General features: G+C 43.3%; 1 protein-coding gene across 12 annotated transcripts in view; it reads right to left on the reverse strand.

Annotated features, from left to right (window-relative positions):
• OSBPL9 (oxysterol binding protein like 9) overlaps positions 1–24,807 on the reverse strand; it is a 1,355,357-nt gene that overhangs the window by 756,635 nt on the left and 573,915 nt on the right. For all 12 annotated transcript variants that reach the window (XM_085602637.1, XM_085602632.1, XM_085602635.1 and 9 more), the window contains one exon: positions 10,575–10,622. In XM_085602637.1, coding sequence (XP_085458763.1) covers positions 10,575–10,622 — 48 coding nt within the window. The remainder of the gene's footprint in view (positions 1–10,574; positions 10,623–24,807) is intronic.

The raw sequence follows: 24,807 nt of genomic DNA on the forward strand, positions 1-24,807 counted from the left end.
GGCTGCAGTTTGGTTTTGTTCCAATCAATCATGACTTGCTATGTCTTTCCGGATGCCCAACCTGTCCACCAGTGAACAGGGTTGGATAGTTTAGCCTATTATCTTCTCTCCTGCGACCAATCTACATGGGCTACTGCTTGGGGTTTTGATTCATGAGGGAATGGCTGTGTGACATCACATTCAGGTATGTGTCTGAGCAGACTTGGCGGCATGGTGCACATTGCCATTGCAGGAAAACTGTTGAAAATGTTTGGGATCGAGTCTGGTGCCTGTAGGAAAATCAGTAAGTGAGGAATCAGCATGTAGATAAAGTCATCAGAAGTGGGTGTTACCATTCAGCATTAGCTGTCACGCCTGTTTAAATGTAGGAAGTCAGTCCCATTTCAGAATGTCTATGGTGAAAGGCAGGGAGAACTGTTTTCTGTACTCTGGACATGTCTATGCAGTGTATTAGTTAAGAAAACATCATAAACAAGAGACTTTAAACAATGAAAATCCAGAGACCGAGAGTTCAAAAAGAGCACAAGAATACTGGTAAACGTGCAAGGCATGCGGAGAATTCCTGTCAAAATTAATTCAAAACATATGGTTTGTGCAGAGCTAGTGCTGCAGCTCTAAATAGAATAGAAACATTATTTTGCAACTGGGACACAAGAAATCACCAATGTCACAATAAACATTCAGTAATTGGTAATTGAGTTCCTCTTTTCAGAACATATGCTGCAAAATCGCGGTTGCAGAGTATATTGCTGTACCCTCAAGTAAAATAAAAACGGTTAAAATTGATTCTGTATGCGCATAGATTGCATATTCACCCAAACTCTTTAAATCTTTTGAGATCGCATCTGCTTCCTAGAACATGGTCCCATCTGGGATAAAACAGAAGTCTACCACAGTCCAAAAATGACACACATGTTCTGAAGAAATGCCTCATCGCAGCATGGTATCAGGAAGGGCACAAAGCAAGGTTAATGGGGTGTGGTTTATAAATACACGACAATTTGAGATAGAAACAGGTGAGCAAATTACTCAGGAGTGGTCACTGAACAGGCCTTGTTGATGGACTCTCCTAGTACCTGTAGAATTATCTTGAGACTCTTATTTATTACCTGTTAAAAACAGGAAGGGTACCAGCTTTCTTGTGATGCTCTAGTGAGCCTGGCTGGGAAATAACTACAGGGAACTCCATGTGAACCTGGACATATATGATAACCCCAGGCCTGAGAGAGAAACCTTCACCTTCTGAGAGTCTGCACATAAAATACCATAACCCCGACCCTTTACCTTCTGAGATTCTGGACGTGTATTGCCATAATCCCAGGCCTGAGACAGAAACCCTATCCTTCTGAGAGTCTGGACATTTAATACCATAACCCCAGGCCTCAAAGAGTAACCTTTGCCTTCTGAGAGTCTGTACATATAACATCATAACCCCAGCCCTGAGCCAGAAACCTTTACCTTCATATCAGAGTTAAAGGTGGAACTTGACTGAAAAGTGATACAAATTATGAAAAAGCAAGGGCTGGCAGATTTAAGGATTATTCTTTTTCCTGGGTGGATCTGTCTGAATTGGGCAGGGAAGTTAAACTTCCAGACATTTATTCCAAAGTGTAATTTTAAACATACTGTGTCTATTAGTTGCTGTAAATTGCATGTGTATGCTCTCGGCTCACCAACATGCATTAACATAATGATGAATAATTAAATTCTAGTTAAAATGATGAAACCTATACAAGAAACAACAGGATTTGTGGTTTTTGAACCAACCTCGCTGGTTGAAACTGTACAGAGAAAAAGCAAAAGGACTATGGCGATTTAAAGCTAGTTTCCACGGATTATGACTTTCTCTAAACGGAACTTTCCTCTTAGCATATGCTAAGCTGTTGTGTGCAGCTTTCAGCCATCACCCAGCTTTTTCCCTCCCTCCCAACGCCCATTTGCAGCTGGGATTTATGTTCTTAAGCAGTTGAGAAAGCAGAATTGGACTTCAAAACTGCGGGTCAGGCAACTTAATGATGCAGACAATTGAGGAAAAGCGTTCGTACCACAGAGACAGTCAACATACTCTTAGGTTAATTGAAACTGAATTAAGATCCATTCTTAAATCAACACTTTTTCCAAGAAGCCATGTGCTTTACAGTAAGCCGGTATTTGTTCCAATTAGAGCTCTGAATGCGCTGCTTGGCTAATTGGCATTGAGTGGCAGCATGTACAGTAAAGTTACTGATGAAACCTGTTAAAGAAGCACAGCTCCGGCAGGACTTACATAGCCTCGTACTATGCACTGTTTAACTGGCGGGGGCTTTTGATTACTCCTCGGGAGTACGCTGATAAATTTTGTGTATGGATTTATATGTGTTTGTACAAAAAAACCAATAAACTACGTGTTAAAAAAAAAAATGAAACCTGTTAAAGAACAACAATGGAAGCGATAGGATACAGAATACAAGAATTGGCAAAGTCAATGGGTATCGCCTTTGGGACCTACTGACTTTGCCAATGGTTTTAGGTATGCTGCGCAGCATCTCAGATGCTGTGAAGCACAACTGAAGATGAAAAAGGAAAATCTTACTTATCCTGCAAGCATCGGTTAGTGGCATGTAGTGCTGTAGATTCACATGCTGTCCATACTCCTGTCATCTAGTGTTGGGCTTAGATATACACAAGTTATTTTTCTTCAAAGAAATCTTCTCGAGTCACAAGATAGTGTGACTCCACCTCTTGCTTGCAATGCACATGGTCATTGGCTCAATTGTTAGATTTTTTTCCGCACAACCAGCGAGGATGACTAGAGTAGAGCAACATAGGAATGAGACAGAGATGACCTTGCAAGTGTAGCAGAAATTATCGGAAAAACCAAACAGCCACAGGCGTCTGGGAAAGAGGGTGGGCGCATGTGAATCTACAACACTAAATGCCACAAACAGACACTTAAAGGATAAGTACAATTTTCTGTTTGAGGCATTTGTAGCCTTAGATACACAAGCTGTGCACAGACTGTAAAATGCAAAAAAAACAAGGTGATGAATGGAATGCTTGAATTATTCTCAGGCACTGACAATCGCTCGGGCCGCATCCAATTCCATTGTTTTTTGCCCACCATGCCACCTCAGTTTGGAACCAGCCATATGTAAATCAGTCTTGAGCCTGCTTCTCATAGGAACACTTCAGTCCGAACTGCCAGACCAGATCCTCCATGAACTTGAAAACAAGCAACCCAAGACTAGTTCCTATTGGAGCAAGGTCAAAACTGATTGGCATGTAGCCTTGGTCCAAACTGTGGTGGCATGGTGTGCAAAAACAACGATGGTTTGGGATACGGCCTGAGTGATTACCAGTGGCTGAGATTAATTCAAACATTCCATCCATCACTATTTTGTATACTTATTGTGTCATCTTAAGTGGGACAGGTAGGCCCAGATGTGGGGCCAGTGCACACGGTCATTGGAACCAAGCTGTACCGGGCTGATGAGCCCATAACTAGGGTGAAACCAGTCCTGGGTTGCTTGGGTTCTGGTTTGGTGTGGACTGGCTTGGCAGTTCCGGTTGGACTGGTCCTACTGGAAGAGGATCAAGACTGATTTGCAGACAGCTGGGTCCAAACTGAGGTGGCATTGTGTGCAAAATAACAATGGACTGGGTTGCAGCCGAGTGATTAAGAGTATCTGAGATTAATTTAAGCATTTCATCTATCGCTGTTTTGTATACTTATTGTGTGGAGACTGTACAGCAGTCCTCCTCTAAGCGGTGTCTAGCCTGTGAATGTCTCAGAAGACTGAAAAAGGGTACATAGCACAGCCTGACCAACATTTGCTTGTTGACAGGCTTATACGCCAACACAGTAGTACTTTGCGAAAGTGTATAGTGTAGACCAATTAGCTGCTTTACAAATGTCAGCTATTGGGATGTTCCCAAGGAAAGCTTAGAGGCCTCTTTCTTCCTCGTGGAATGGGCCCTTGGAAAAACAGGCAACATTCTTAGCTTTTGCATAACAGGTTTGAATGCATATAACTATCCACCTGGCTATGACGGATTTTGATAAGAACTCTCCTTTATGTAGTTCTGAAAAAGCACCAAACAGTTGCTGTTTTTTTTTGTTTTGTTTTTAAATAGCTTAGGTCAATTTATATAGTACATTAAGTTTGGTTTGACGTCCAAGGCATGAAGAGCCCTTTCTGAAACGGAATCAGGTTGTGAAAAGAAGACTGGAAGTTCCGTAGACTGGTTTTAGGTGGAAAGAAGAGACCACCTTAGGAAGAAATTTAGGGTTGGTACAAAGGAACACCCTATCTCTATGAACTTGAAAGAAAAGTTCTTCCAAGGTTAATGCCAGGAGCTCAATAACATGCTTAGTGATGTGATAGGTACTAAAAAAACTACTTTCCAAGAAACTTTGATGACTGGAATCCTAAAGAGCAACGCATGTTGTCTATTTTGGAGATATGCAGCCATAGCTGCCAGGTGTAGCCGAATGGAGGTGAAGGCTATACTACACATTTCAAGGTACAAGAGGTACCAAACAATTTTTTGTATTGTGGCTGTCAGGAGGTCAGTTTGGTTTGAGAGGCAGTAGCAGGAAAATCTTTTTCACTGGAATGGTAGCAGGCACAAGTAGTTGGCCTGCGCGCTTCGTTAAGAATATTCATACATTCTGGAGGTAGATTGAGATAACCAAATTCTAAGACCTCAGGAACCAAATCGCAAGGTTCAGATTCTTGGGGTCGGGGTGTATGATTTCTCCTTGGTTCTGCAAGAGAAGGTCCGGCCTGTTAGGAAGCTTCTTGTGCAGAACTACTTAAAATTCAAGGAGATTGGTGAACCCGGGTTGCCAGGTCCAAATGGGGGCCACTGGGATGAGGGAGGTCTGCTGTAGCTTCCGAACCGTGAGTGGAATGAGGGGGAGAAGTGGAAAAGCGTAGGCAAATATCCCCAGCCAGTTCATCCATAGTGCACTGCCCATGGACTGTGGGTATGGGAATCTGAAGTGAACTTTGGCCATCCTGTGTTTTCTGATGTGGCGAAGAGGAGCACATCCAGAAACCCCCATCGCTGAAAGTAGCGAAGGAGGACTAACAGGTGAAGTTCCCACTTGTGGACTTATTGCTGCACCCTGCTGAGAAGGACGGCAAAGTTGTTGTCCTATCGTGGGAGGTTTTCCGCCAAAAGGTGGATCTTGTGGTTGAGAAGCCAGATCCAGATGGACTGAGCTAACAGACAGCTGAGGGGAGTGAGTGCCTCCCTCCATTTGAATGTAATATAAGACTTTCATGCTTTCTGTCTGTACGAGGACTACTTTGACCACCATGTCTATGTGAGGGCTAGATGGACAGCTATCAGCTCCAAATAGTTGATGTGGAGATCCCTGTGAGTGGGACCTCACTGGTCCTGGACAGTCAGGTCATGTTGTTGCGACACCCACCCACTGAGTAATGCATTCATTGTGATGGTGATCTGAGGAACTGGGTCGACAAAAGGCTGCCCTCATAACAGGCAATTGGTGTTCCTCACCTGCAGACATCGATGAGTGTGGGAGCTGATAAACACTAGATCTTTCCAATGATACTCTTTTTGACACCACTGATGTTTAAGGTATTCCTGCAGCTAACGCATTTGCTATCTTGCATATGGTACTAGGACGATACAGGCCATCGTCCCTAGCAGGTGCATGACTGTCCGTACTGTGACCTGTTGATTTGGCTGAAAAAGAGGCAGCAAAGTTTAGAAAGACTGGAGGCTTGCCGGACCAGGACATGCCTTGCCAACCTCTGGATGGTTGCCGGAGAAGGTTGAATTTTAAGGGGGTTGGAGATGGGACTTTACAGTGTTGATGGTGAAGCCCTGTTCCTGCAATAGGTCTATTGTGGCTTGGGTGGGCGCACAGCACTGCAGTTGCATTGCACTTTTTATCAGACAATTGCCTTGTCTTCACAGGTTCGCTGCTACTACAGCACGGCATTTAGAGAAAACTCAGGGTGCGGTGATGACCTCGAAGGGCAGCATTTTGAACTGGTAATGCTGACCATTTGGCCACAAACCAGAGATTGTGTTGGTGCGTCGGATGAATTTGGATGTGGAAGTAGGCATCTGAAGTCAAGACCCGCCATGAGGTGCCTTGTTGTAACAGAGGTATAACATCTTGAAGGGCGACCATGTGGAAGTGTTCTGATATGATGTACTCATTGAGGGGTATTTGATCCAGAATGGGCTTGAGGGGCCAATCCTAATTGGGAATGATGACGTTGAGAGAATACCCCCCTGAGCCCGGTAGGTGTTGTGGTACTTGCTACATGGCCCCTTTGAGGAGTAGTGCTTAGACCTCTTCCTGGAGCTGAAGCTGATGTTCTGGAGAGAGGACATATCTGTGGGGTGATATGTTGGGTGGTGTGTACGTGAGCTCTAGACAGTAACCATGTTGGATGATTTCTAGAACCCACTGGTCTGAGCTGACATGTTGTCAAGCGGCGAAAAACATTTGCAGCTGTCCCGCGACAGGTGTTGTGTGATTGGGGGAGGGAGGAGGACTGACAATTCGCTGACTGGCAGGGGTGACATCCTGGGTAGCTATTTCTAAGATAGGCACCCCAGATGAAACAACCTGTGAAAATTGGTTGGGCAGGTTGGCACTGGAAAGATACGGAGAATTCATGGGATGTGGTCTTGGAGCCTCTGCGATATGTGGAGTGGCAAAAAGACCCCCATGAGGAAGGCATCTGGAAAGCACCCATTGCTTTCACTGTTTTCATGTCTTTTTTCTATGTTCTCCAGCATCTCAGCACTGAGGCTCAAACCGATGTTTCCTATCTTAGAGCAGGTTGAGGAGATGCTGTTGAAGCTGGAGACACGGAGCAAGGCAAGCCAGATGAGGAGGAGAATAGAGTTAATCCCCTGAGCAGTAGTGTCAGCAGCATCTAGGGCACATCTCAAGGTTGTGCTTAAAATCTGCGACCAACTCACAACCCTTTTTATGGTGCTGCTTTGGGAGGTATTGGAGGAGCTTAATCATTTAATCCAAATGGGCCCGGTCATATCTGGACAGCAAACCAATAAATTTGGCAATGCACCAGTATTTGGTAGACTGTGCCGTGACTCATTTACCAGCTGAGTCTATCCTTTTATTTGTCTGACGGAGGAGCATCACTGGTGTCCTAAGCATTCGCCCTCTTACGAGCGGTATGAACCACTAAGGAATCTGGTGGGAGTTGGCCTCTAATGTAGAGACGGTCTGAACAGAGGGATTACATTTTTTGTCAACCTGTGGGATAATAACCTGTGCTTGAAAATATTTGGGGCTGGCTTGAGCATCCCCTTCAGCATAGGCTGATAGTGCATGGAGTGATGAGCCTTAGAAATAGTCTCAAAAAGGAAATCCTCCTAATACAATACTAGTCGCCCCCCATAGTGTAGGGTGCTCCATGTCTGAAAATGCTGCCTTAACCCCAAATAAAAAAATCTGAAGATTAAAAGCTTGGAAATATACAGTAGGGATGTGTGAAAATTGCACTGCGCTGGCAGAGTTGCAGAGTTTTGCCCGCTCGCAGAGTTTCGGCAAAACTCCGCCAGCCACCGTGTGGCGGAGTTTTTCCTCATGTGCGGCTTGCCAACGTTAGGTTATAATTTGCGTGATTTTTGAGCGATAGAACGTCTACCGACAAAATTTCTCAACGCGGGTGGTCACTACTGCTCGTGGTGAAAAAGCTGCTGCTTGATTAGAAAATCTACTTGTGCTGCAGAAAAGCAGCAGCGCCCTCTGGTGCGCGGCATGGTACCGTTTGTGCTGATTTTACACCGTGGAACAAGCTCCCGTGCAAAAAATCAGCATGAGCAGCGCGTCGTGCCAAACTTCGGGCACTCGTACAACTCTGCGGAATCTCGCAGAGTTTTTAGGTTACCCTGCAGAAATACACAGAGTGAAACTCAGCGAGTTCCACTCACCCCTAATTCACACAAGGTTTGCTACATTTTCATTTCAGCCATTTTGTCCCAAATACCCACTTATACCACAGTATATCAAAATGTATTCACAAGCGGTATATTTAACAGCAATGCATTTGAAATTTAACAGGGGCTGAAACTGAACTATGAAATAGATTATGTAATTTGGTAAGAGTGAGTTTTTGAGGTAAGTGCCTGAGCAGACCCACGCCACTTGAGTCAACCCCCGAAAAGACCCATCGAGAACACATGCATTTTATTATGTGGAGACTGTACCTTTTATTCTTTCATTAATTACACAGCTATCAGAACCCATACTGTTCAAAATTTTAAGTCCAGACCAAGGAGCCAAGATTCTCTGTGACAACCCAGTCACATCACATTTTTAATGCTCCTCAATCCACACACAAGCTTAGAGGATAAGTAAGTAGAGGCACTCTGGGTTTTTGGAAAAATATGTTTAAAATCCTCAAATACATTTTCATTTTTTTTCTGGGGAACAACATAAAAATTGCACGAACATTCTAGCAAATTTGTTAAAAGTAAAAACAAACATTTAAGTTGAACTATCCAGGCAAAAATATGGAAACAGACTATCAAACAGCACTCTATATATTTTAATTTTTAAAATATTTAAATGTTTAGAATGTAAGCTAACCTATAGAAAGTCTTGATTTCTTGCACGCCTCTTATTATCTTGTTTTCTCAAATGCATCTGCAGTCACCTTCTTTCTATCCTGATGTCATGTTCTTTGTTTCCACACACATTTTGTGACTGTGCCAGCAGAAACACAACCATGCTGGCCACAATCAGTGTTATAGATGACACAAGTGAAATGTCATTTGAATAAGTCGGTGACTGTGCTGAGCAGCTCCCCTGTAAAGACTCAACGTCCAGTCACCCAGCTAGATTGCCACACTAAACAACTCTGAAGAATTGACACCCTGAATGTAAAAGAAAAATCACTCCAGGAGATGACAGAATTACTCAGTCGGTTTTGACAACAAATTACTACCCATGTGCTTGGCTTACAAGTCTGCTGAACTGCCTTTACACTAAAATAAAATCACTGTCGGGTCCAACAGTATCACGACTCAGGGCCCACCCTTCACATCAGCTGAACTGCCTTTTCAATAATATAAAACTCAACCTGAACCAACAAAAACACTACCCTGGTGCCCAGCATGCAAATCATATGACTGTCTCTTCACTAAACAATACTCAAAACGCTGTCACGGACCGTGAGGTGGAGTTCGACATGGCGGCCTGTTTATTGCTCTGGTTCCCTCACACAGTGAAGACGAAAGTGACGAGTAAATTCATTGACTTGGGCCTTATGCTGGCCCAGAGAGAAATCACATGGCATTGGAAATCCCGGGAGGGTCCGTCGTATGGGAGATGGATGGCTGAGTTGCTGAAGTGGGCTAGCTGTGAGAGTGTGCTTAGGAGGCGACAGGCGACCAGTGCGGGGGATGAGAAGGGATTGGAATGGGTGAGGGCATGGGAGCTGATAGTACAGGCTCTGAAGAACTACCGGCTGGAGAGCACAGAGCAGGAAGACCGGGAGGGCGGGGTTCCACGAGGCCTCGAAGCTACAGGCGAACAACCGATAGCAGTAGAAACAGTATGCTAGACCCCACGATCGGGGCCCACGCCAGCAGTAATGGGGGGGGCGGGTAGGGTGGGGGGGGGGGTGGGGGGGTTATTGGGGTGTTGTAGCAGTATAAGGACGGATGGCTGGGGACTGAGGCGGTTGGGTAAAAAGCAGATATTACCCTGGGAGGTTGACCAGCTCTTCTGTGACAGGATAGCTAGGATACTCAGAGGATTGTAACGATGTGCCGCCCGGCCTCCGGGATGTGGGCTGAATGGCTGTGTACAGCACTACAATGATGGGGGGGGCTCTGAGATACCTTGTGGGCACAGGTCGCTATTATGGAGTTCTCATTCTTAATTCTGCAATAAAAACACGTTTAAAAAAAAAGAAAAAAAAAAAATTCACTAAACAATACTCGCGTAAAAACCAACAGTGTCACTACCTAGGTGTCCAGCTTGCACATCAGTGGAACTGCCACTACACACAACAAAGCCCCGGCCGAGCCGAAAATGTCAAAACCCAGGTACCCAGCATCCACATCAGCTGAATGAAACCACAGTAAAACAATACCCTGTCATGGCCCACATAGTCTACACACCAGCTAAACTGTCATAACACATACTAGACCAATACCCCCATTAGGGCCAATAGTGTCAACAAACCTATGTACAGAGTGGCAACTGCTGAGATGCACTTATTTGCCTCAGTAATTGATCCTTCATTGCTAATAATTCTGCAAATTTTTTCCCTGTCTGAAGAAAAAGATCTTCATAAAATGTATACACCTTCAAAAATCAGCAGGAGGCTAAACATCTGTGTTTAAGGTAGAAGGCATTGCTAGTGATTTTGACTGCCTGTAACCATCAGCAGCACCTGTCCCTAGTTTGCTACTGTTGTCGCCAAAAGAGTTCAGACTTAGCCCCAATCGAAAACAGATTTTATATTTTTTAAAACAAAGTTTGTGTTGCTTTATATTTAGCTAAATCTCAATCCATACATGCACTGACTGAGGCTGATGGCAAAACAGAACAATAAAGCACTCACCTTTCTCTGTTCTTCATCTTTGCAGTTCTGAAGTTTGTCATCAAATAGCTAATGCAAAGAACACAAAGTTAGACTTCCAAAATTATAAGCCACTGTTCCTTTATTAATTATGCTCATTACACTTGAATGCCCCAACCTCCTCAACAATCATCATAAATGTATCACCTCTAAATTAACACGTCATTCCTTTAACCATCCTCTTTCATTTCCTTACCCTTACCTTACCACCTTGCGCACACATGACTTAGCTGTATAAAGGTTAACATTACCAGCTTGTGAACCTCAAAGGGTAGGAGACCTCACAGTCCCTTCAGCAATGCATGTATGAACTATACATTTAAAGCACTTGGACTGAGGGGGCTTGAGGGGTTATTGCTCTTTGCTGAGGTTCATCTTCACGAAGAGAGATATTGCACGGTAATGGCTATCCCCAGTAGTGCCCCCGACCCAAAAATAGACAGCTGGCTGTGCAGGAGGAGGAGGAGATTTGTCTTTTGAGGAACACTTTATTTAGGTAAGAGTTTTACGTAATAATGTTATACAAACGAACAATGACGACACCTAACGAATGGTTGAGTCACAAGTATTTCAGAAAATCTTTCCCACTTTGTGAATAACACCAGATGGCTGGAAGGCATGCAGCTCTTAATAACATGACGCCACAAGCGTATACCTAAGGGATAACATTACATCTCACACTACACTTTCTGCATCAACGGTAAAAAAACACAACACCTTAGGTTTGGAAGCGAGTCAATCACTACCTGTGAGGCCCCTCTGTGGAAATGATCTCCTCACTTCTCAATCATGATACCAATGGCGATCCTTGAACCTATCTTCCACTTTCATACCTCAATCCAAAGCAGCACTGCATTTGCATTGCCTCTTCATACACAATGCTACAAACATGTTATTCAAAGTAGAAAGCCCTTAAGAATGATTTCAGAATCCTCAGCTCTAACCAACTGTTTCATACATTTGTTTCGAGGGTGTTTGGAAAACCAAGGGGTATGATATACTGGAACCCACCCGGTGGATTTAAGAACTGAGTGGAGTTTCATTGCCTACATTGGCTCTCAAAGTATGAGCATTACTCAGATCACTTAAGAACTGGCAAAATCAAACTGACAAAATAACAGGACTTCAGTGTACTGCAAAATATCACACATAACATACAAAATTTACTATTACACTGCTGTATTCCGTTCACTTAAATCCTTTGCCTAATAATGTAAAACTAAAAAACTTTCCCAAGCTATTAACCCCACTGCTCTCAAATGACCAGTAATAAAATCTTACATTCTGGTTTTTCTATTTAGTTTCCTTTGTATCAGCAAACAGGAGAACTAGGTTTTCTTCTGAAAAGCCAAATGTGAATAAGCTTGCTTTTCGGGTACTGGGTTCTGATGTGCAGTAATAGAAGAAAAGAGTGAAAAATGAATCTTCTTGGTGAATTAGAAAATCTCTGACTTGGGAAAGTAACCAAAGATTGTCATTTAAGAGGAGAAAACATTCTAGAAACCAGATCTGGGAAAGCCACAACGAGGCTAATATAATTACACTAGTGCTGCAGGGTTTCTTGAACTTCAGAACAGTCTTTTTAAGCAGGAGAAATAAGTGAACAAAAAAAGACACTGCCCCTCACTCCACAATTAAAGTACTTAGCCTGATACCAGATACTCTTCGCCTAAATGCAACAGCTTCACCCCATGACAAATATTAAAGTTGTATTTGACAAGAGTGCCTTTCAGTAACCTCTGAATAAATCCTAGGGCAGAAAACACAAGCCTGCACTGGAAATTGATTCCCCATCTCAAGATGCTTGCCTTGCACGGTTCAGTCACTAACAAACACTTGCCCCATGCAATTGATTTTTTGAAGATTGTTATTAAACACATGGATAGACAGAGGGAGGTAAGATCTACAATATCCCATTATATAAAAAAATTAAAATCTAAAACAAATATTTCAGAAATGGAAGGAAAAAGACAAACACACTTAAAAATGGGAAACCTCAGGAAAAGTAGACATCAGAGTCCTGCATAACGGGTAGATATTCAACAACTGTATGTGGCTAATGGTGGCGCATACATAAGCAGATGTAAATTAAGCATGTGGTGGAAGCAGGCCCTTCTCGGTTAGCTGGGAAAAAGGGCACAGGACGACAGAGCAAACAGGCAAATAAAATCTGATTTTAGGTTATGTTGTGTCAATACCATCCCACTACACAAGCTTAAAGGACATTTGAAGCCCACATTTTATGGAAAACAACTACAGTTGATGATAAAAGTGTGGAGATTCTTAAGAAAAAATCATAGGAATCTAGATCATGCCTTGGATAATATTATTGAACGACTAATGGAAAACTAGAGGTGAGTTAGAGTGGCTACTCAAGGTTTTCAGGCATTCTAAAGTGATGCTTGTGAAATAGTCAACCAAGCATGTAAATGTATTAAATCCAGACACCGTTAACCCCCGACGATAATAGTAGCATGTCTAGGAGTGATGCAACTATTATTTGGAGAAAAAAAAATATTTCCTCTCATTGTGCTCAATATGTATTTAGTTACTAAAGCTTACATTACTTTTCCTGATATTTATAATATGTAAAGAAAAACATCTAGGAGACCCGGTGTTAAAAGTTTGTACCAGGATATAGCACTGCAGGTTTTTTTTGTTTTGTGTTTTTAATCAGATGGGCATGGAAAATGTTCTATGTCTATACTGAAAACGTCAATGAACCTGACAAAAAATGTAAAATGAATAGTACAACCTTACTAATCAAAGTAGCAACCACAGAAACTAAATAAGTGTGTGTTCATCACTAGGATTAATGTCTTTCTAGTTCATACATCATGATGGCTATATCCGTGTGTTACTCAATCGATAGTACAGTTTTTCCCCCTTGCCTTAAATCCCGTCTAATTTCAACGTTTGGTTTGAGTGAAACTACCAAAGATACTGCAAGGAAAAGAGAACTAACCAAGCTTTTACTAAACTGAAGTGAATTTTATGGAGAATGGTCGAGTATTGTGGACAACACCTGCTTGAAGGTGGGCCTTCTTGTAGGAGTCGTTTTCCAAAAACATTTGTATCTAAGTGAGAATATGAACAAAATTTGAGGCTGTGCAAACACACAAGAAAATGAGTCATCTTCTGTAATCCAAGTTCTTTTATCATCGTAAACAGCTGGAACAATACCTGCAGGGCATTCTCAAAAGAAGAGAAGATGTAGATCCATTCACTCCAGTATAATTATTCTTTGTGGTTGCTAGTATAAATAGCAGAAAATCCCACACAAGGAGTAGGTGGAACAAGACAGTTAGTACATTTGTGGACATATGTCAGTTTCCGAGCATTCCGAACTTCTTTCAAACCCATTCACATCATGGAAATAGTCACAGAATTATAGAAGTCAAGGGCAGGATGAGGTGAGGAACAAAACACACTAAAGCTGCAGAGTGTTGTAGGAGGAGTTTCTCCACAGGTAAAATATTTTCGCTGTATAGATCAGAGGACTCTGATCTCCAGCTCTCATTGATGGCCTCCACAACCCAATATTAATGTATCTGTGATCACCATCAGCTCTGAGTCGGGTAAGGAGAAGGGCCTGCCACTGACCCAACTGCGGTCCAGTAGCCATGCCTTTTGCAGTCTCATCCAAAATCTGGACACAATTCGACAGATTTGCCTTAAGTTGTGCCCACTGAAAATTAAGGTGCCACTGCACAGCCTGTATGTGCCACCAGCAGGATGCAGGGTGCCAACAATCCCTGCATATACAGAGTCATCCACACCGAGATCCCGGACAAGGGCTGAAACATCAGGGTCATAGCTCAAAGGTTCTGGAGTTTCCGCTCTCCTTAAAAAGCTCCACGGCTAAGTCTGCTTTATCACCAAAAAGTCAAGATTTGCCAAAAGATACAGCCATAAAAGATGTCTGGACACCCCTAGAAAATCCTGTGGACCTAATTCAAGTGTGGCGCCAGGGGGCCACAATGGTACCAAGGACACATCCTAAGCAATCAGTTGTGTCCAGTCTTGAGCATCTCACAATTTCGCCATATCAAGTCAGTCTGGAATTGCCTGCAGAAGAAGGTTGCCTGGAACAGCTGGTAAAACTTGAGCAGCCTTATCTGGGGCATGTGAGTAACAGCCAAGGAGACAGCTGCCACTGGAAGATCTCGGAGCAAGGCTTGTAGAAGATAAAATCCTCTTGCCAAAAGTCTCTGAACCTTTTGGGATCATGGACAGGCCGAGTGGTAGGGAAGGCATTTGTATTGACCCTGCTGGTGGACACCTATACCACCAGACTATCCGGGAGGGAAGTTGTGTTAGTAAGGAAAGACCGCCAGGTGCAGAATAATGACAACATGCAACCTGTCATGCAACCTATCTAAAAAGAGGTGGCTTTGACCAGGGTTCAGCTCTGGAGCCCAGAAGGTTGTTAGTAACTGCCTCTTTAAATCGATCGATATGGATTTGTAAAGCACGGCTAATCACCCAGGCGCTGCGAGTACTGCTGCAGGTAGATAATTGAACATCCAGGTCTTGAGTCCTCTTCTTAATCCCAGCAGTGATGAGGTCCGTAGATAAAGTGGGAGGTCATTCCAGGCCTTCGCAGCAAGGTAGGAGAAAGAGCGACCTCCACTGTTGCCACAGCAAATGCGGGCGAGTCAGAGTGAAGCAAAGAGCAGGTGCCTGGATGGAAGGTGGAATTTCAGTCGACTCTGCTGAGTTTAGGAGGGTAGTGAACCATCATATTTTTGCATCTGGCAAAGTGAGTACTCCCGCCCTGACTATCCTCCACCCCCCACCCCCAAGTGCAGCGGGATCATTTTTGGGAGATTTACAATCTTGAATCTGGCAAGGTTGTTTCACCAGAGTCTGGGGCTTTACATGGTCTTTGTCTGCAATTTGAGGAGAGGAAGGCCATTTTGTCTCTGCCAGAGTGCAAGGCTCCGGACCCCAGAAACATTCCGGTCTATTTATTTAAATCATAGATGGATCTATGGGCGCCCTTGCTTGAGCAGCATTTTAATGCAGCAACCACAGAGAGGCTCCCCTCCAGCTGGAAATGCTCCGTCATGTCCCAAACAGCCAAGGGTCTGCAGCGGCTGTGAGATCTTTTTGTCATTTACATGGGTTGGCTCGATCTTAGTACTAATTACCTGAAATCCAACATTATGGTAGTGGGCCCCAGGAACACTAGATCCAAAAGTTACGTGGTCAAGGGTCATCCCATTGCCAGGGTTGAGCACTTTCTAAATTTAGGGATCCTTTTGGATTGCAGATTTTCTTGGCAACCCTTGTTGAAGAAAAATACCATGAGATTTAAAGTGGCAATCAATGGAGTAGGCCTTTTGGCAAGGCGCATGGGTAATACCAATGTAGAGGTGATGCTTAAAGTTTCTACGGCCAAATGTGTCTCGCTGGCGAGTTATGGCTGTGAAATTTGGGGCTACATGTTTTGCCCTCAGCTCCACGTCGCAGAAAACGCTTTTTTGAGAGGTCTTCTCAAAGTACCAGTGAGCACCCCTCCAAGATGCTTCATAGGGTGATAGGATCAGGGTACATAACTGATTTGATTTCCCTGTGCCCCCTGTCATTTTGGTTTCAAGAGGATTTGTATCTTACTAGGCTTATCATTCGCGACTGTATGGCCCTGGACTGTATGCGGAGCATTCCATAGTTAGCTTATATCAGGAGAACCTTTAATTCTCTGAGCCGTCCTGAGTTGTTTAGTGACCCAGAAGGTATATTTAGGAGGGATCTCCCATGGCTCAAACAGGCACTTTATAAAAGAGCGGCTGAGGAACGTGAGCTCCATGCGTCATTTTGTCCTGGTGAAAACTGTAGCTGGACTGGACCCCCATTTGTCGCTGGAGATGTCCAATTATCATCGTAGGCTTCTGACATATTTTAGGTTTAAAATGTTTTACCAACTTTTGCTATCGAAGGGGTCCTGGTGTAAGGTCTCAGACCTTCCGCCTTGCAACTGTGATGATGTTTCTTTCCCTGACTCTTCATATCGTCCTGATATGCCCTGGATTCAACCGTCTGCGGTTTAAATTTATCCTCCAACTCCTCTTGCCAATGAATTTCAATCAAGTTAGGCTGGCCTATCTCTTTCTCCAATGTTAAAATGACCTGCCATTTGATTATATCTGACTCGTTTTTCATATGGGGTTATTAATGGGAGCTTAATGTTAGTATCTGTCCTCCTTTTTAAACAAGTGGGTTCTTTCCTTTTTAGCTGGTGTTATGATGTGATCGTTTTAGATTGTCATACAAGCTTTGTTGTTTCTTTTACTTATTTATTATCTGCAATGGAGGTATGCTAGTGCTAACAACTCCCATATTATGCTTTTATGCATTTTTTTATGTACACTTTTGTAATTTTTGTGAAATATCAAATAAATTTGTACTACTACAGTAGGTGGTTGATGTATGCTGGCACCTGGTTGTGGAGGCCTTTGAAGGTGTGGGTCATCATCTTGAACTGGCATCTCTTCTGAATGGGGAGCTTTTTGAGGTGGAGGGTGAAGCTAGTCCATAAAGGGAGTTTGTTGGAGTGGAGGAGGGTCCTAGTTTGGGGGGGAGACCAGGAGTATCATTCCATTGGGGAGGGTATGTTCCCGAAGAGCAACACTTCAGTCTTCTCTGTGCTGAGCTGTGCGCAGTTGTCTCTCATCTAGTCTGCGATGTTCGTCATGCCTTTGCAGAAGATGGTCAGCGTGGTTGCAGGATCTTTTGATAGTGTGAGGATGACCTGGGTATCATCTGCATAGGATATGATTTTAAGTCCATGTGACCTGACAACCTTGGACAGGGGAGTCATGTAGGTGGCAACAGTGGGTCAGTCAAAGGTTGCCCAGTAGTAGATCCTCTGTAAATGCGTCGGTTTTCACTTGCATATTTTCCAACTGCAATCTAACACCTCAGTAGTCCTGTGCAACACTACAGCAAAAGAGGTGCTTTCCTCTGTAGCAGGACCCGGGGAGACACTAGGCTAGTATTGGGGAAAGTGTCAAGCCCACTGGCATCCTTAAGTTCTTCATACCACTTCTCTTTATTATATTGGGGAATATAATAATCAACAAAAATCAATCATGGAGGGTCTAAGGGGAATGATCTTTAACGACCAGGCAAACTCCAAACCCCCATCAAATACGCAAACAACAAAAGAGGAGAGAGCCGGTCAATATGTAAAGAAACTGGGAGCCAAAGAGAAAAAGACAGATTCAGCCCACTAAGTTGAGACAAATCCCATCAGCCCACCGCTTTGGCAGATCATCTTCATCTGGGAGTAAGGTGGATCAACTCATTGCAGTGCACCCTATTCCAGGGGAACCATCACTGTGTATATGCAATGAGTTTACAGTCTTCCAGAGAAAACGTTTCAAAACATAGTGGTACTGAAAAAGGTGTGAAATGCAGTGCAAAACAGAAGAGAAGTGTAATAAAAATAGCTACCTGATCACACCACCCAACTTCTATTCGGTATCAAAAGAAGGTGCCAAGATTAAAAAGCAAGTGAAAAACTAATAGTTTGAAAAAATAATAACTATCTTATAGCAATAGAGGTCGACATGTTTCAGCCAAAAGGTTACAGTTACCTGGCTTTCGTCAGGACCATGTATGGTGGAATGCTACTGCAGAAATGTGTGCTTACAAAAATACTTTGACAAGAACATCACCGTGACAATACCCTACCAAAATCAAACAGTCATTGATTTGTCCAGTTGTTTAAGGGATGTCAGAGTGTTCCTGAAAAGAAGAAAAATATGTGTTTACAATTTATGAAGCACAAATAATTGACTCTCAGTTTCAATACAGCACTTTGCCTACAAATCACAAAGGCTAATAGGTCCATGAATTTTGGATACCTAAACATTAATTAGAAAAATGAATGTACTCACCCAACATTATGTGGGAGTACGCCTCACCTCACCCGGCAACTGCTCGGTGTACTGAGGCCCCGCTCTGTATTAAGTGTAAGAAAACACATCCTTAAAAATGTATATGTGATCCTTCTTTTGAAAATTAGAATAAGACTTCCTTGTTAACCTTGAAGACAGACCACTGGCCTAAAAAAACAGAGACTCTATTCATTGCAGATTACTTGACCTCAATAGTTTCAAACAAATAGTATTTGAAAACCAGAACTGAAAATATCAGTCTATAGTAATTTTGAAAAAACCACTCAAAAGCAAGCTTGTGAAATAGTATACCTGCCATGCATCAAATAAAAGGGAGAACATGGTAAGATAAGTCTCCTACTGAGCATTTCGAGGTACAAAGTTCTAAATAAAAAGGAAGGAAGCTCACCTATCCGTCGGTACCCCTCTCCTTGTCCAAGCCGAAGGGGAGGTAACGATGCATCTGTCAGTGTCCCTTAAATAGTGTAGCTAATTGGTTGAATTGTAGCAAATGACAGGGGACTAACTGCAAATAGACATGCTCAAGAGAGTAGTGTCACGAAAGACTACTATTCTATTGGTACCGGTTAGTCACATGTCTCGCGTGGTAAAGAGACTCGCGTATTGGTTGAATTTTGGCACCTGACAGGGGACTAACTGCAAAATAGACATGCTCAAGAGAGTAGTGTCATGGAAGACTACTGTTCTATTGATACCAGCTAGTCACATGTCTAGGGTGGTAGAAAGACTAGCATATTGGTTGAATGGTAGCACCTGACAGGGGACTGTCTGCAAATAGACATGCTTAGGAGAGTAGTGTCTAGCGAGACTACTGTTCTATTAATACCAGCTAGTCACATGTCTATGATGGTAAAAAGACTAGCGTATTGGTTAAATATTAGCACAGGACAAGGGACTAACTACAAATAGACATGCTCAAGAGAGTAGAAGACTACTGTTCTATTGGTACTAGCTAGTCACACATCTAGAGTGATAGAGAGACTAGTGTCTTAGAAGAAGAGAGTAGTGTCATAAAAAACCACCATTCTATTGGTACCAGCTAGTCACATGTTTAGGGTGTCGGTTGAATTTTGACACCTGATGAGGGACTGACTGCAAAGAGACATGCTCAAGAGAGTAGTGTCATGGAAAACTGCTGTTCTATTGGTACCAGCTAGTCACATGTCTAGGGTGGTAAAGAGACTAGCATATTAGTTGAATTGTAGCACTTGATAAGGGACTAACTACAAATCGACATACTCAAAAGAGTAGTGTCTAGTAGAACTACTGTTCTATTGGTACCAGTCAGTCACATGTCTAGGATGGTAGAGGGTCAAATCTTCCTCCAGATCTCCGGGACTTCCATGGGGAGTATTTTTGCTCCGAGCCTGGCAAATTTGTATGTACATCTATTTGAGGAACAACATGTTCTGGACCACAGCAACCCCTTTTTACATAATGTGGTGCTGTGGAAGAGATATATAGATGACAATGAGAGGGGTACCGACGGATAGGTGAGCTTCCTTCCTTTTTATTTAGAACTTTGTACCTCGAAATGCTCAGTAGGAGACTTATCTTACCATGTTCTCCCTTTTATTTGATGCATGGCAGGTATACTATTTCACAAGCTTGCTTTTGAGTGGTTTTTTCAAAATTACTATAAACTGATATTTTCAGTTCTGGTTTTCAAATACTATTTGTTTGAAACTATTGAGGTCAAGTAATCTGCATTGAATAGAGTCTCTTTTTTTTAGGCCAGTGGTCTGTCTTCAAAGTTAACAAGTAAGTCTTATTCTAATTTTCAAAAGAAGGATCACATATACATTTTTAAGGATGTGTTTTCTTACACTTAATATAGAGTGGGGCCTCAGTACACCGAGCAGTTGCCGGGTGAGGTGAGGCGTACTCCCACATAATGTTGGGTGAGTACATTAATTTTTCTAATTAATGTTTAGGGATCCAAAATTCATGGACCTATTAGCCTTTGTGATTTGTAGGCAAAGTGCTGTATTGAAACTGAGAGTCAATTATTTGTGCTTCATAAATTGTAAACACATATTTTTCTTCTTTTCAGGAACACTCTGACATCCCTTAAACAACTGGACAAATCAATGACTGTTTGATTTTGGTAGGGTATTGTCACGGTGATGTTCTTGTCAAAGTATTTTTGTAAACACACATTTCTGCAGTAGCATTCCACCATAGATGGTTCTGACGAAAGCCAGGTAACTGTAACCTTTTGGCTGAAACATGTCAACCTCTATTGCTATAAGATCGTTATTATTTTTTCAAACTATCAGTTTTTCACTTGCTTTTTAATCTTGGCACCTTTTTTTGACACCGAATAGAAGTTGGGTGGTGTTATCAGGTAGCCATTTTTATTACACTGCTCTTCTGTTTTGCACTGCATTTCACACCTTTTTCAGTACCACTATGTTTTGAGACTTTTTCTCTGGAAGACTGTAAACTCATTGCATATACACAGTGATGGTTCCCCTGGAATAGGGTGCACTGCAATGAGTTGATCCACCTTACTCCCAGATGATGATGTTCTGCCAAAGCGGTGGGCTGATGGGATTTGTCTCAACTTAGTGGGCTGAATCTGTCTTTTTCTCTTTGGCTCCCAGTTTCTTTACATATGGACCGGCTCTCTCCTCTTTTGTTGTTTGAATATAATTATCTCCATCACCATAATTGTCGATTTTGGATCACATTAACCGGTTCTGTCCCCTCGCACACTTTTCTTTCTCTGCTACTCCAAAACAATTCTATACAGCATCCATTTTAGATACAGCATCCATTTCAGAATTCACTTCAGCTTGCCCAGCATCAGCCAGTTCACGTATCTCCTCAGGTTGCACAAGTTCCTGGTCAGTTACACCCACACATTTTTGTGGTTAAGCCGATTCTGAAAAAGGGCCCACCGGCCTTCTCTTTTCAGAGAAAAAAGGCTTATCTAGTATCTCTTCGAAGCCAGCTGGCCTAACATTCACTGAGGCCCGCAGATTGTCACATATTTCAGCTCCCTCCAAGGTTGTCTGTTCATAACCTACGCATCAGCTCCCCCACCCTCTGATAAACAAAAACCCAAGCTGTTTCCTTGAAAAGTACGTGTCTATCTGTGTTTTGCTTATGTGCCTTGAGCAATGCTAAATTGCAACATCTGTCTGCTACGAACTAGGAGGGCTCTTCCCAATGACTTGCAATATATTGTGAAATGTATAATGTGAAATGTATAAAAACTGTATTCAGTGAATAAAGTGGCAGACCACTCCTGAACCTGCTGAGGTGATGGAGCACTCCCTTAACTCGAGTTAATGAATAAAGGCCCGAACAGGGACGCTCCCCCTTCCCCACGTGCCGGAGATCTAGGTCCGGTCCTTGTCCCTTCCAGACCCCACCCGACGGACTCTCAAGTGCACAAGAAGCGGGGGTATTCCTGCTGACTCCCTCGCGGCGAGGAGGAGACAGACTGAGACTGAACATCCACACGAGGCGGTGAGGAAGATTGGCGGAGCGTTCCAACCCAGAGCCCGACCAGTGAACTTGTCGAGTCCGAGGTTTCCAGAGTCCCGTTGTTCCTCAGTCCCCTGCGCAGCGCTTCAGTCCGATGACCAGGTCTTCAAGTTCTGCTTCTCGGTGAGTACTACTGAGAATGTATAAAGACGGGTTCTGTGACAGAACACGGTAAAGTTGCACTGGCTCCCCAGTGTATAAAGATATCAAGTATATTGTTTTCTTAACTCTCACCTTTATAAGGCTTAGTTAAAACACCTTAAAATGCCTTTATTTTCCAAATTACGAGGATTAAGTACCAAGAAAAGGTTATTAGAACAGGCCGTACCGGTCCCACCTAGAGATACACCTGGACATTTCATGTATACTAAACATGGTATAGAAGGGGTAATGTTCTTGGAACTGTGGTCAGATTATACAAAGGATCAAGAACTCAGACTCAGGTGGCCCCCTACAGGTACGTGGGACATGGAGTGTATTATGGCAGTAGAAGAACAGTTGTGGAAAAAGAAAGTAAGGCCTACACAAGAAAAGGCAATTGAATTATGGCGCAAGGAATCGCATAGGAGATATCAGAAAGAAATAACGAAAATTGAAAAAGGTAGGAAAATGTCAGAACAGGCTAAAGAAAAGAAATTACAGGAAGAGGGCGAGAGAGTTATTACTGAACAGCGAGAAAGAGAAACAAGTGCACTTATTTATTTTATTTTATTCATTTATTTGCATGTTTGTACCGCGCTGGAATCGACTCCCTGAGGAGTATCTCCGCGCCCTTTAGCACCATCAATAAACAAAAGAACAAACACTAGCCGTGTACCATTATAGCATTGAAGTGGTATCCTAATTCTGAAAAAGGAAGGTTTTTAATTGTTTCCTGAAAGGAAAATGTTCTCTGTACAGTCTGATAGCTATGGGGAGGCTGTTCCACAACATAGGACCTGCCACAGATAAAGCTCTGGACCCCTGTCTTGCTTTCTTAACTCTGGGGACGCATAGCAAGGCCTGTTCACTAGATCTGAGAGAGCGTGTGGGGACATATGGAGTAAATTTGCTGGCCAGGTAGGCCGGGCCTCTCCCAGTCAGGCATTTCTGTATGATACAGCATATTTTAAACTTCACCCTCTGTTTCACTGGTAACCAGTGAAGTTTAACCAACAGGGGGGTTTGGAAGGTGTTCGAGGGGGTGCGTTTAGTACAAGGCGAGCAGCAGTGTTCTGAACCACCTGCAATCTTGAGAGGACTCCTTCGTTTGCTGATAGTAACAGACCGTTACAATAGTCTAGTCTGCTCAAAACTAGCGCTTGCACCAATGTCTTTCTTGTGGCGTCTGGAAGTAAGGGAAACACTTTCCGAAGCAGCCCAATGATGTGAAAGCATGAGCCCACCACTTGATTACCATGTTGTTTTAAGGAAAGCTCCTGGTCCAGCCTGACACCCAAGTCCTTCACTACCAGTTTAGGCTCAGGGACTGGCCCAAGATCTTGAGGCCACCAGTCCGGAGTCCACAGGAGTTTGGCCTCACCGAATAACATCACCTCTGTTTTAGCAACATTACATTGCAAATAGTTGGACGCCATCCAGTGTGCCACTGCTTTCATTCCCTGGGCAAAAGAGTTCCTAATCTCTGTAGTGAGGGTTTTAAATGGAAAGAGGAGTTGGGTATCATCCGCGTATGACAGGGATGAACCCATGGGATCTCATGATGTTGGCCAAGGGGGCCACATAGATGTTAAAAAGCGTGGGGCTCAAACAAGAGCCCTGTGGCACCCCTTTAGAGATCCCCAGCTCCTCTGACCGATATGTACCCAAGGTGACACTTTGGGTACGATCTGTTAGGAAACTCCTCAGCCAAGCCAGTGCCTTATCTTCCAGGCCAATGTCAGCTAGCCTGGAGGTCAGGATGTTGTGCGACACGGTGTCAAACGCCGCAGACAGATCCAACAGCACCAGGATAACGGAATAACCCCTATCCTGGAACATATGTAGATCGTCTGCGACAGACAGCAAGGTGGTCTCGGTGCTGTGTCTAGGCCTAAACCCTGACTGGGAAGAATCCAGCCCCCCTGCTTTTTCGATGTGAGTAGACAGGTGGCGATTTACAAACTTCTCAATTAGTTTACCCAAAAAGGGAAGAAGAGAGATAGGTCTCAAATTAGACAGTTCTGTCCAGGGAATGGCATTGTTTTTCCTCAAAGGTCTTACCAGCGCCCGTTTCCAGTCTAGGGGAACCTCCCCTGTACTCAGGGACAGATTGACTAATCGCTGAATTCCCGGACCTAGATCGTTAGCCAACATAGGCATGATACGTGCAGGGATGGTATCCAAAGGACAACCACTCTTTAATTGCATGATTAATGAAATTACCTCCTCTATAGATATGGGAGGGAATTTAGTGAGGCACAGGGCGGAGTGAGAATGGACTCCTGTAGTCAGTGGAGGGATGTTATCTGCTATGGCAGTTCTGTTGGAATGCATTATTTTGTCATAGATCCCATCTATCTTCCTTGTAAAGAATAGTGAGATCTCGTCACAGAGTTCTTGGGATGCTATTTCTGCCGTTTCACAGGCTGCTGGCTTGATGAAAGTTTGTAAGATTTGATATAGCACTTTCGAGTTTTTACCAGCTGCTGATAATTGTGCTGCAATATAGTTTTTCCGTGCAGCATGAATGGCCTTGTGATATGTCTTAAGTGAGATCCTATGGTGTTCCTTATCTTCAGTCCTCCGCGATGATCTCCATATCTTTTCTAGTTTTCTTGTATTTAGTTTAAGGGATCTTAATTCATCGGAAAACC

Source organism: Triturus cristatus, chromosome 4_2 (genome assembly GCF_964204655.1).
Source record: "Triturus cristatus chromosome 4_2, aTriCri1.1, whole genome shotgun sequence".
In the NCBI taxonomy this organism is placed as follows: domain Eukaryota; kingdom Metazoa; phylum Chordata; class Amphibia; order Caudata; family Salamandridae; genus Triturus; species Triturus cristatus.